Raw genomic sequence first — 12,495 nt, forward strand, 5'->3', positions numbered from 1 at the left:
CCGAGAAATAAAGATTATAACCCCTGGAAACGAGCAGTGTATAACGCGATAGAAAAAATTAATCCAGCCAGCAAAGGAGGCAATATGGATAATACATTAGTAAGTGCATGGTATTAACTTTCTCTACATGATAAATGTCATTTCCTGAAGTGAGACAACCTCTAAGTTGTTAGAAATAAAGTAAAAAAAAAAAAAAAATATATATATATATATATATATATATATATATATATATATATATATATATATATATATTTTTTTTTTTACTATATATTAAAGTGAATTCTTAAAAGATAGATATATCTATCTATCTATCTCTATATAGAGAGAGCAATAGCTGTGTCTGAAAGAGGCCAAACTTAAAATATAAAAGTATTGATGCCATATATGGTGAATGGGAAGTGAAACATTATTATTATTATTTCTTGGTCGCTTTGTCCCCTCTCTTCCCCCCAAAAAGCTGCATTAAAAAAAGTGATCAAAAATTTGCACACCCCAATATAGTCCACAGATCACCACATAAAAACCAATAAAAACAAAACCCATAACACAATAGTGGAAATTGAGTCACCAACGCTGGTGAGAAAAGGAGATTTTTTTGCGAAACTTACCTGTAAAATCTTTTTCTCGTCTTTTCCATTGGGGGACACAGACCATGGGTATAGCTTAGAGGTATTAGTAGGAGGGACACTATGCAAATACAAAAGAGCTCCTCCTCCTCGGGCTATACCCCCAAGCTCCACCAGAAGAACTCAGGCTGCAAAAGCAGTAGGTGAAGGAGAAAAGAAAAAATAATGGAAGCCATCGGACCAAAGCACATGAGATCCAACCACAAATAGAACTGAACCCCTCCTGCTACAGGTAGAATGGGTGGGAGCCGTGTCCCCCAATGGAAAAGACTAAAAAAAGATTTTACAGGTGAGCTTCACAAAAAATCTCTTTCTTGTACATTCCATTGGGGGACACAGACCTCAGCACCACCAGGAGGAACGTCCAACTGTCAAACAGGAACCTTGCACCCAAAGACAGCATCAGCCGAAGCCAGCGAATGCAACCGAAAACTTTGTAAAAGTATGTAAGGACAACCAGGTGGCCGCCTTACACAGCTGAGATGCAGAGGCGTGAGCGGTAATCCAAGCCGGGGGGAACCCTACCACGAGCACGATAAGCCGCGGAGATAGTCGAGTAGATCCATCGCGCCACAGTGACCTTGGAGGCCGCCCGACCCTTACAAGGTCCCTCTGGAATCAAAGAGGGAGTCTGAACGACGGACAGAGGAGAGACGACCGATACACATGCAGGGCATGGACGACGTCCAGGGAATGGAGAGCGCGTTCCTTGGGGTTTTCTGGAGATGGGCAAAAGGAGGGCAGGACAAGATTCTCATTAACGTGGAAGAGAGACCACCTTGGGCAAAAAGGAGGGAACCGGACGGAGCGCCACCTTATCCTGGTGAAAAAACAGAAAAGGTTCCTGGCAGGAAAGTGCAGCCAGCTCAGATACCCGCCTGATGGAAGTTATGGCCACAAGGAAGGCCACTTTCCAGGTGAGAAAGGTCAGGGAGACCTCCCTCAGAGGCTCGAAGGAGGCCGCCTGGAAGGAGCGCAGGACCAAGTTGAGATCCCAAGGAGGTAAAGGGGGGGGATGTACAGAAGGACCGAATGCGCCACCCCCTGAAGAAAGGTCCTCACAGGACCCAGGAGAGCAAGGAACCTCTGAAAAAAAAAAAAAGACTGCCAGAGCCGAAACTTGACTCTTCAGGGAGCTCAGACAGTCCCATCTCAAGTCCGGACTGAAGAAACGAGAGCACCATCGGGATGGAAAAACGAAGGGGAGGGAAACCAGAGTTCTTACAAAAGTCAATTCTGTGATTGTAAATTCCGGTGGAACAGTGGGCCCCGAGACAGTAGATCTTCTCTGTCGGGAAGAGGCCATGGGGCATCCGCCAGCATCCGAGCCGCGTCCGAGAACTATGCGCGGCGAAGTGAATCTGGGGCGATGAGTACGGTCGGAATCCCTTCCGCCTCGACATTGCGTAGAACCTTCGGCAGCAGAGGAAAAACAGAGGAGGCTGAATTTCTGCCACAGAGACACTAGCACATCTACCCCGTACGCCTTCGGATCCCAGACGCGAGCCAGAAACACCGGGAGCTTGTTGTTGAGCCTGGACGCCATCAAGTCCACATCCGGACGGCCCCACGGGCGGCAGACATCTTCTAATACATCCGTATGCAGAGACCACTCGCCTGGATCCACCTTGTTGTGGCTTAGAAAGTCCGCTGTCCAGTTGTCTACTCCTGGAATGTATACCGCTGAAAACACAGGAACATGCGACTCCGCCCACAGCAAAATTCTCCTCACCTCCCGCCTTGATGGTTGATGTAAGCCACAGCCGTGGCATTGTCAGACTGAATCCTCACCGGGCGGCCGGCAAGGAGAGGAGTCCAATGGGAGTGGAAAATTGCTCTCAGATCCAGGATGTTGATCGGAAGGAGAGATTCCGTCGCTGACCAAACCCCCTGAACCGCGCGGGACAGGAGAACGCCACCCCAACCCAGGAGGCTGGCATCGGTGGTGACGATCGTCCAGGAGAACGGGAGGAAAGATCTTCCCGACGTCAGGTTTATAGGGACAGCCACCAAGGAAGAGCGAACCCGCCGAGACAGGCAGATGCAAGAGTCCACGAGAGGTCTTGTCCCAGAGGGAAAGGATCTCCTGTTGCAGCGAACGATTGTGAAACTGGGCATATGGCATGACCTCGAAAGAGGCTACCATAAGACCCAGGACCCGCATGCACTCCCGGAGGGAGGGAGACTGGGAGCGCAGCAGGTGCGCCACTGCCCCCTGGATCTGGGAGGACTTGGAGACTGGAAGAAACACCTTGGCGGCCGTGGTATCCAACACCATCCCCAGGAAAGAGAGAGGATTTTGGGAAGTTGATCAGCCAGCCGAACTGTTCCAGAGTCTGAACAGTGATCCGGACGCTGTCCTCGGCCTGCGGAAGCGATGGGGCCTTTATCAGGATGTCGTCCAGGTAGGACAGCAAAGGAATGCCCCTGGTGCGAAGAAGCACAAAGATCCGAGGGGCGGCCGCTAACCGGAAAGGAAGGGGGACAAACTGATCGTGTCGGCCACCAATGGCGAAGCGCAGGAATAGTCGGTGAGATTCTGCGATAGGAACATCCAAATAGGCGTCCTGGATGTCTACGGACACGAGGAACTCCCCTGGAAGAAGAGAAACAATAACGGAGCGGAGGGATTCCATTCAAAACCTCCGCACCCGCAGAAACTTGTTGAGCAGCTTCAGATCCAGGATCGGACGCACCGACCTCTCCTTCTTTGGGACCACGAACAGGTTTGAATAGAAACCTGTGCCCTGTTCCTCTAGGGGAACTGGGGTAATAACCCCCGGTCCAGAAGGGAAGAAACTGACAAGAGATCCGAGGCTCGGGCCGGATCCCCCAGAACGCGAGAAAGGGAAAAACGTTCTGGCGGTCTGGACGTGAATTCTATCTTGTAACCCGACGTTACAATTTCTAGAGCCCAGGCGTCTTGAACATGCGCCCTCCAAACTTGCTGATGAGAGAGCAGGCGGCCCCCCACCACGAGGGGTGGGGGTGTCCCTTCATGCGGAAGACTGCTTGGGAGCAGCATGGCGGGCCAACTGTGCCCTCAGGCGCCAAGAAGGATAGGGCTTTAAAGAGGGCTTCTTGCGGGAGTCCTGTGACCCCCCTGCGGAGGAAGCCTGCGACATCCTGCTAGAAGAGAAGCAGCGAAAGGACTGGTACCGGGAACCGGAAGACCTGGTCTGAAAGGGGCGCTTAGATCTAGGCTGGGGAAGATGAGTGCTCTTGCCCCCTGTAGCGGTCGAGATGAACTCATCCAGTTGAACCCCAAAAAGCGAAGGAGGAGAAGGAAGATTCTGTCCAGGGGCAGGGCAGGAGGCACAGACACCAGAGACCGACAGTGGGAGAAGACACTCCTTACAGGACCCAATTGTGGTCCGAGAAGAGGTCTTGGCAGACTTAAGGGGGGCCCCAGGCTTAGGCATGATGGCAACCAGTACAAAGTTAAGAGTCCTACCACTCAGGCAACAGCACCGACCGGAGAGGAGCAGCCACGCGAGTGAGGAGCTTCTTAGCAAGCCGTGGCAGACGGAAGAGCGAAGCTCCGCCCCCACAAAGCGTCACACTGCCCCCATAGAAGCGCAAAAAGAGCGTGCGCTTTATAAAAATAAATGTCCCCCTGCGCCGAACGCGGCGTGGCGGGGGTTAATGAAGGAAGAATCGGCCCTAGAAAGAAGCAGGAGGACCACTGCAGGCGGGTGCTGCTGCGGAGTGACAGGAGGGAAGCCGCACCGGCGCCAGACTGACCGTGCCCCAAAGAAAGCCGCAGCCACCCCTTTGCAGGGAAGAGTCCCAAAAGGTCCAGTATAGTGCCTCCAGATACACCCACAACCTAAGCTATACCGATGGTCTGTGTCCCCCAATGGAATGTACGAGAAAGTAGCCATTTTGCACCTTCGTGACCAGGCTGATATTTCGATATCAGACATCTTACTTCATGTGTTAACTTTTGAATGCTTTTACTTATCCAAGCCATTCTGACAATGTTTTCTTGTGACACGTTGTACTTCATGTTAGTGGTAAATTCGAGTCAATATGAACCACCTTTATTTTATTTATAAAGAAAAAGTGTAATTTAATTTTTTTTTATTTCTCTGCCGTTAAAGGCATAGTGATATTGTGACAAAATATTTCTTTACCACTGTCTACTTTAGGTTAGCATCATTTTGTAAATGTCATTATTTTTTTTTTTTTTAAAGACATTAATAGGTTTAGAATATTAGAAGCAATTCTTAAAAAAAAAAAAAAATTTATAAAATTTCCCAAACCCTATTTTTTTTTTTTTTAAGGGCCAGTTCAGTTACGAAGTCACTGTGGGGCATACATAGTAGAAACCACCTATAAACGACCCAAATTTAGAAATTGCACCCATCAAATTATTGAAAACTGATTTTACAAACTTTATTAAACCTTTGTTTGTTCCACAAGAATTAATGGAGATAAAATTTCAAAACTTTACTTTTTTGGCAGATTTTCAATTTTAATCAATTTTTTCCTGAAACACAGCAAGGGTTAACAGCCAAACTAAACTCAATATCCATCACTTTGATTCTGCAGTTTACAGAAACACCCCATATGTGGTCAAACTGCTGTATGGGAGCACAGCAGGGCTCAGAAGGAGCACATCATTTGCTGGACTGGATTTTAGGCACCATGTCACATTTGACATCTATGTCCCCATTGGGGCATGAGGGATTGCAAGTGAAGGATTTCAAACTCAAGGTATTTAATATTTGTATGTTTTTGCGAGAATTTTTCTTTCTCCAGGGCTGCAATTAGCTTGTATTCTAAACATGTAGCGGACTAACATTTTTCAGCAACAACCTAAAACAATGGAGGATAAAAACAAAACCAAAAATAAAGCAATTAACAGATAAACTCACCCTGTTGGCCAAATTGTCTCATTATGTAGGACGCAAATTTGGTGCATTTTTCGACCACATTCCAGGCACTCCACAAAACTTAAAAGAAGAAAAATAAATTATACACTGGCTAAAGCCAATTACAGGCTACACTCACTCTAAATTGTATTTACAGATTTTATTTGATTTGTATTCTTGCACTCATCATTGTACCTCAAAGTAATAGTTGTAAAGGTTTATAGGAAAACATGATTTATTTATTTTTTGCTATGCTTTGGACTCAAAACAATGGTTTTAGGGGAGGATACTTCCATATGTACAGTATCCGATGAAACATGTCAGTTTTATGTTGGGCTTATTCAGAAAATAATCTATGTGAATTCGTAAATGTAGCAAGCACCCAGATGGGTAATTCCATGTCAAGTGGACCAACCTAGAAATCGGACCCTCTCCAAATTGAATAAAATTGTGAAAAAAAAGATGGTCCCTAGAGTCCTAAATGAAATCTTACATTTTTTTCATCTGGACCTCTGTTGGTTCCAGAGTTTCAGGCAGCTGATGGACCAGCTGTAATGCGCTGCTTGCTGCGTAACCCAAAGTGGCAACTTTGTCAAGGCACAGTATCTTAAGTAGTTAAATGGGTTCTGCAGTTTGTTTAAACGGATGATCAACTGGCCTAGGCGGGGCTAAGCTCCATTCAAGGGAACAGAGCTTAGCAGTGCCCAGGCCAGCAATACTAGTCGTGACGTCACTGGGCCTGCAGTAAACAGTGAGAAGGCCGCGGCGCTGCTGCCTTCTTAAACAGCTGATAGTCAGGAATCCCGGGTGTCGGACCCCCGCCGGCCAGAGGATAGATCAGTTTAAACAAACTGCAGAACCCCTTTAAGCTAGGAGGCAGAAATTTTGCAGGTTAGTAAAACTACTTAGTCTAAGTCTCCTTGCAAAAATGTCTCCTTGTACTGAAGTTATTGCACGCATGCAACATAGGTACATTCTTGTGAGCTTAGCGAGATTAAAAATTACACATTTTAGATATTTCCACCCCAATAGTAGCAAAAATTGGCAAATATACGAAATGCTATTTCTTTGTATAATCATATCTTGTCTTCAAGTTGGTTGGAAAGCTTGTGTATGTGACCTTAAGATAAATCGCATGGGCCATAACTCCTGGCAAAATTACAGCCTGACCCGACATGCATTTCAGGAGCGGTTGGCAGTCAAAGTAGGCCCTTAACGGTCATTTGTCAATTTTTTTTTTGCCTATTTTGATGGCATGTAAAAATGGAGTCAAGCTTTCTTAAGGCACGAAACTGTGCAAGGAGACTAAGTAGTTTTTACTAACCTGCAAAATTTCAGCCTCCTACCTTAACTACTTAAGATACTGTGCCTTGACAAATATGCCACTTTGGGTTACGCAGCAAGCAGCGCATTACAGCTGGTCCATCATCAGCTGCCTGAAACTCTGGAGCCAACAGAGGTCCAGATGAAAAAATTTGTAAGATTTACTTTAGGACCCTAGAGAACATATATGCAAAATGTTATTTAATTTGGAGAGGGTCAGATTTCTAGGTTGGTCCACTTGACATGGAATGAGCCAGATGTAACTTATAGTGCATAATAAGTTTTTCGGATGCAGCAGTGATAGAAATTTTTATTACTTTTCTCCAGAGCCTTGACAGTTTAATTGTAAAGAAATTTTAAGCCAATACAAAAAAAAAAAAGGCAGAATGCAGTCTGATTCTGTCACTGGGGACTGCATTCTCTATTAGGTGCGTCTCTCCTTAAAGTTTTTAAATTTGACATCGACGTGAAGGGATCTGAACTTGCAAACAGACCCAGTAGGGGACAATTATCAAGACTGGTGTTTCCAGGTGCCTATAGATAAATTAGGCCTCCAGATGCCAGAAACACAAGTCTAAGTCAGTTTCTGGTATACAGTGGATATAAAAAAAGTCTACACACCCCTGTTAAAATGTCCGGTTTCTGTGATGTAAAAAAAATTAGCCAAAAATCATTTCAGAACTTTTTCCACCTTTAATGTGACCTATAAACTGTACAACTCAATTGAAAAACAAAAAAATAATAATATGGTTGCATAAGTGTGCACTCCCTCTTATAACTGGGTGTTCCGAATTAAGCAATCACATTCAAAATAATGTTAAATAGGAGTCAGCATACACCTGCCATCATGATTAACCCCAAATAAAGTTCAGCTGCTCTAGCTGGTCTTTCCTGAAATTTTCTTAGTTGCATCCCACAGCAAACGCCATGGTCCACAGAGAGCTTCCAAAGCATCAGAGGGATCTCCTCGTTAAAAGGTATCAGTCAGGAGAAGGGTACAAAAGAATTCCCAAGGTATTAGATATACCATGGAACACAGTGAAAACAGTCATCATCAAGTGGAGAAAATATGGCACAACAGTGACATTACCAAGAACTGGACGTCCCTGATGAAAAGACGAGAAGAAAACTGGTCTGGGAGGCTACCAAGAGGCCTACAGCAACAATAAAGGAGCTGCAGGAATATCTGGCAAGTACTGGCTGTGTGGTACATGTGACAACAATCTTCCGTATTCTTCATATGTCTGGGCTATGGGGAAGAGTGGCAAGACGAAAGCCTTATCTTAAGAAAAACATTCAAATCAGGCTACATTTTGCAAAAATACATATGAAGTCTCGCAAAAGCATGTGGGAAAAGGTGCTATGGTCTGATGAAACCAAGGTTGAACTTTTTGGCCATAATTCCAAAAGATATATGTTTGGTGCAAAAACAACACTGCACATCATCAAATGAACACCATACGCACAGTGAAGCATGGTGGTGGCAGCATCATGCTTTGGGGCTGTTTTTCTTTAGCTGGAACTTAGTTAGGCCCCATGCACACGGCCGTGTTTCACGGCCTGGATCCCTCCTGAGAGCAGGAGCGCACGGCGTCACTGGTTGCTATGATGCTGTGCGCTCCCTGCTGCCGCCACAATACAGTAATACACTGGTATGATCTATACCAGTGTATCACTGTACTGCGCCGGCAGCAGGGAGCGCACAGCGTCATAGCAACCAGTGACGCCGTGCGCTCCTGCTCTCAGGAGGGATCCAGGCCGCGGTTCCACGGCCGTGAAACACGGCCGTGTGCATGGGGCCTTAAGCAAAAGGGAATCGTGAACAGTTCCAAATACCAGTCAATATTGGCACAAAACCTTCAGGCTTCTTCTAGAAATCTGAACATGAAGAGGAACTTCATCTTTCAGCATGACAACGACCCAAAGCATACATCAAAATCAACAAAGGAATGGCTTCACCAGAAGAAGATTGTAGTTTTGGAATGGCCCAGACCTGAAACTGATCGAAAATCTGTGGGTTGATGTGAAGAGGGCAGTGCACAGGATTTGCCCTCGCAATTTGAGAGATTTGGGGTGTTTTTGCAAAGAAAAGTGGGCAAATCTTGCCAAGTCAAAATGTGCCATGCTGATTAGACTCATACCCAAAAAGACTGAGTGCTGTAATAAAAATCAAAAAGGTGCTTCAACCATAGTATTTTTTTTTATTTTTTTTTTATGTCTCTCTACCTAAAAGATTTCAGTTTGTTTTTCAATTGAGTTGTACAGTTTAAAGGTCACATTTAAGGTGGAAAAAGTTCTGAAATGACTTATCTTGGTCTCATTTCTTTACATCACAGAAGCCTGACATTTTAACAGGGGTGTGTAGACTTTATATCCACTAAGTTACAGTAAATTCAGAGGGCCATGATTGGCTCCACCCCTCCTGCTGAGTGCTAACCCCTTTCTCAGCACTTTAGAAAAAATTGACAAGAATCTTAAAAAGCCGCAAATCCTGGCGTAAATATGACATGTACCAAAACCTGCGACTTTTTAAACGCCATAATAGTAGTGCAAATGCATTAACTCAAATGTTGCATGTTGTAAGTCCTTTACTTCTTGCTAACCTACCAAAGAGTTTGTGGTCTGTAACCACAGACATGCATAGGACACAAAACATTAGGAAACTACTTGCAAAGTAGCAGCATTTTATTGCCAAAGTAATCTAAAAAAGTGATATACACTAGGGCTGCAACGATTAATCGATGTAATCGATAATAATTGATAACTGTATTCGTTGTCGACGAATCCAGTTATCGAATAATCGCCGATTCGTTGCTATGTGGGCGGGCGGTTTACTTTAAGTCACTGCATCTTTATTTTACCTTACAATCGTGACGCTCCAGTAACAACTTAAAGGCAGAGCGGAGGGCGGCATAACGTCACTTACTCATGTGACGCGCCTGCTCCGCCTCCTTCATTCATAAAGTGGGTGGAGCAGGTGCGTCACGTGAGTAAGTGACTTTACGCCGCCCTCAGCTCTGAATGTTAGTTGTTACTAGAGCGTCACGATTGTAAGGTAAAATAAAGATACAGTTAGTGATTAGTCTGCTGTGAGCAGCAGGGCCGGGGCTGCTATGGGGAGGTGGGAAAATCTGTCCATGGCACCGCTATGGGGAGGGGGGAAAATCTGTCCATGGCACCGCTATGGGGAGGGGGGAAAATCTGTCCATGGCACCGCTATGGGGAAAGGGATCTGTGCACCGTTATGGGGAAAGGGATCTGTGCACCGTTATGCCCATAACAGCGCCACCCACAGATCCCCCTCTCCATAACAGCGCCACCCACAGATCCCCCTCTCCATAACAGCGCCACCCACAGATCCCCCTCTCCATAACAGCGCCATCCACAGATCCCCCCCATAACAGTGCCATCCACAATTTGTTTTAATATGGCCTTTGAACATAATTTTTCAAGTAAAATCATATAAACCGCTTTGTTTTGTAATTGTCGTTTTTTTTCCGATTAATCGTAGAAATTGACAACTAATCGATTATTCAAATAATCGTTAGCTGCAGCATATATATATATATATATATATATATATATATATATATATATATATATATATATATATATATATATATATATATATATATACACACACACACACACACACACACACCCTTTAAAAAGCCTGACCAATGCAGAGTCTGGAATACGTACAGTTCTGGGTCCAGAGTGTCGTTTTTCCGTTTGGAGAACTGGTCTTTACTGATAGTTCTAAAATGAACACAAAACCAAGTCAGTGAACAAAGACAAAAAAATGTAGACTTTAAACATGTTTTTACCATAACAGTTAAAAGAATCACTCCTGCAATCTTTTTTTTATTCTCTGACCTGTTAGAAAGGTCCATACGTACAAAGTAAACTAGCGACGGTTATCTTCTTACCAGAATGGTTGGCTGTTCTTTCATCTTGTGGCTGGCACTCAAATAGATGGACTTACATGGACCAGTCAGTTCATGTAAGTCCATCTATTTGAGTGCCAGCCAGAAGCCTATATATTACTACTATAATTTTTACAAGACAATAGGGCGTGTCTGCTGGAGAGAGCACCTTTGCTGTGATTGTAGCCAAGGTCGAGCCACTGGTACAACAATTTGTTCTTTCATCTTGGCATTACCATGTCAGCACAGAGAAATAAAACTCCTATATTAGACAGGAATCTCATTATTACTTAACAGCCTCCAAACAGTTATCTGCCAGTATAATAGATGTAGAATTTAGGATGACAGCATAATAGCACTATTATTCTCTTGATAGCCCTAGATAAGGTGCTCACAGAACAGTTCAGTGTAATGCTCCGAATCACTACAGCTGGACTGCCTCCAGTCTGAGGAAAAAAATAAAAAAGCGAGGCAGTTTGCAGTGCTAAAAGTCCAAACTAAGGCCTCATGTACATGGCCGTTGTTTTGGTCCGCATCCGAGCAGTCATTTTGGCGGCTCGGATGCAGACCCATTCACTTCAATGGGGCCGCAAAAGATGCGGACTGCAAAAACCACGTCCTATTCTTGTCCGCGCTTTGCGGACAAGAATAGGCAGCTATATGTAAAGGCTGTCCGTGCCTTTCCGCAAATTTCGGAACGCGCACAGACACCATCCGTGTGACAAAAAAAAAAAAGTCCAGAAAAGTGTAAGAGTGTGTGTGTGTATGTATGTATGTATGTAATAGAGAGATATAGATAGAGATATATATATATATATATATATATATATATATATATATATATAGATATAGATAGAGATAGAGAGATTATATATATATATCTATATATCTATATCTCTATCTCTAGAAAAATATACATACGATATTCAAAAGTTGAAACCGGTACGTAATACAGTACACAGTAGGAAATACTAATAAATACAGTAATTATAAACTTTGTTGGCTTCCACTGTCTGGACTTTTAGCATGGCACTGCAAGCAGTTAACGCTGTCAAGACCAGGGAGGGTCAATGGTTAGCGTCTCAGAGTCCCCTACTTTCCCTATACTATCAATAGTGTCTCTCAGGGCTTCTTACATTACACTATCCAACGTGAATGCTCCTCTGTGGACTTCTGATCCTCATACCATACTGCCTTTGCAAATACATAAAGGACAATTTATGCTATCTAGCACACATTCTTACTCAGGATTCTCGATATACACAGATTTCTTGCATTATTAAAAGGTACTAAAAAGACTCTCTAATTGTGGTGTGCCTTGCTCTGTACTGCTCTTTGTATACTTAAGCATCATTGATTACAGTGAATCATGCCTGCCACAATCTCCACCCACTAATTGTTTTTAATGTCTGTCATCCAAATTTTATAGTGGCTGTGTTTGACTGGCACAATAGGGAGATCAGTTTTTGTACAATATTGATTTTGTGGCTAGCACCGTTTTTTTTTTCTCCTTGGTTTAAAGGGAACCTGTCACCTGGATTTTGTGTATAGAGCTGAGGACATGGGTTGCTAGATGGCCGCTAGCACATCCGCAATATCCAGTCTCTATAGCTCTGTGTGCTTTTATTGTGTAAAAAAAACTATTTGATACATATGCAAATTAACATGATGAGTCAGAGCTTGAAAATATGACTCTTCTCTGGTCACACAAGTAAGATATGACTCTTATGTTAATTTGCA

General features: G+C 44.1%; 1 protein-coding gene across 2 annotated transcripts in view; it reads right to left on the reverse strand.

The window, feature by feature from the left end:
- EP300 (E1A binding protein p300) overlaps positions 1-12,495 on the reverse strand; it is a 248,573-nt gene that overhangs the window by 89,322 nt on the left and 146,756 nt on the right. For both annotated transcript variants that reach the window (XM_044302316.1, XM_044302317.1), the window contains exons 21-22: positions 10,532-10,588; positions 5,510-5,587 (exon numbers count right to left, since the gene is read on the reverse strand). In XM_044302316.1, coding sequence (XP_044158251.1) covers positions 5,510-5,587; positions 10,532-10,588 — 135 coding nt within the window. The remainder of the gene's footprint in view (positions 1-5,509; positions 5,588-10,531; positions 10,589-12,495) is intronic.

The sequence above is a fragment of the Bufo gargarizans genome, chromosome 7 (genome assembly GCF_014858855.1).
Source record: "Bufo gargarizans isolate SCDJY-AF-19 chromosome 7, ASM1485885v1, whole genome shotgun sequence".
NCBI classification, from domain to species: Eukaryota; Metazoa; Chordata; class Amphibia; order Anura; family Bufonidae; genus Bufo; species Bufo gargarizans.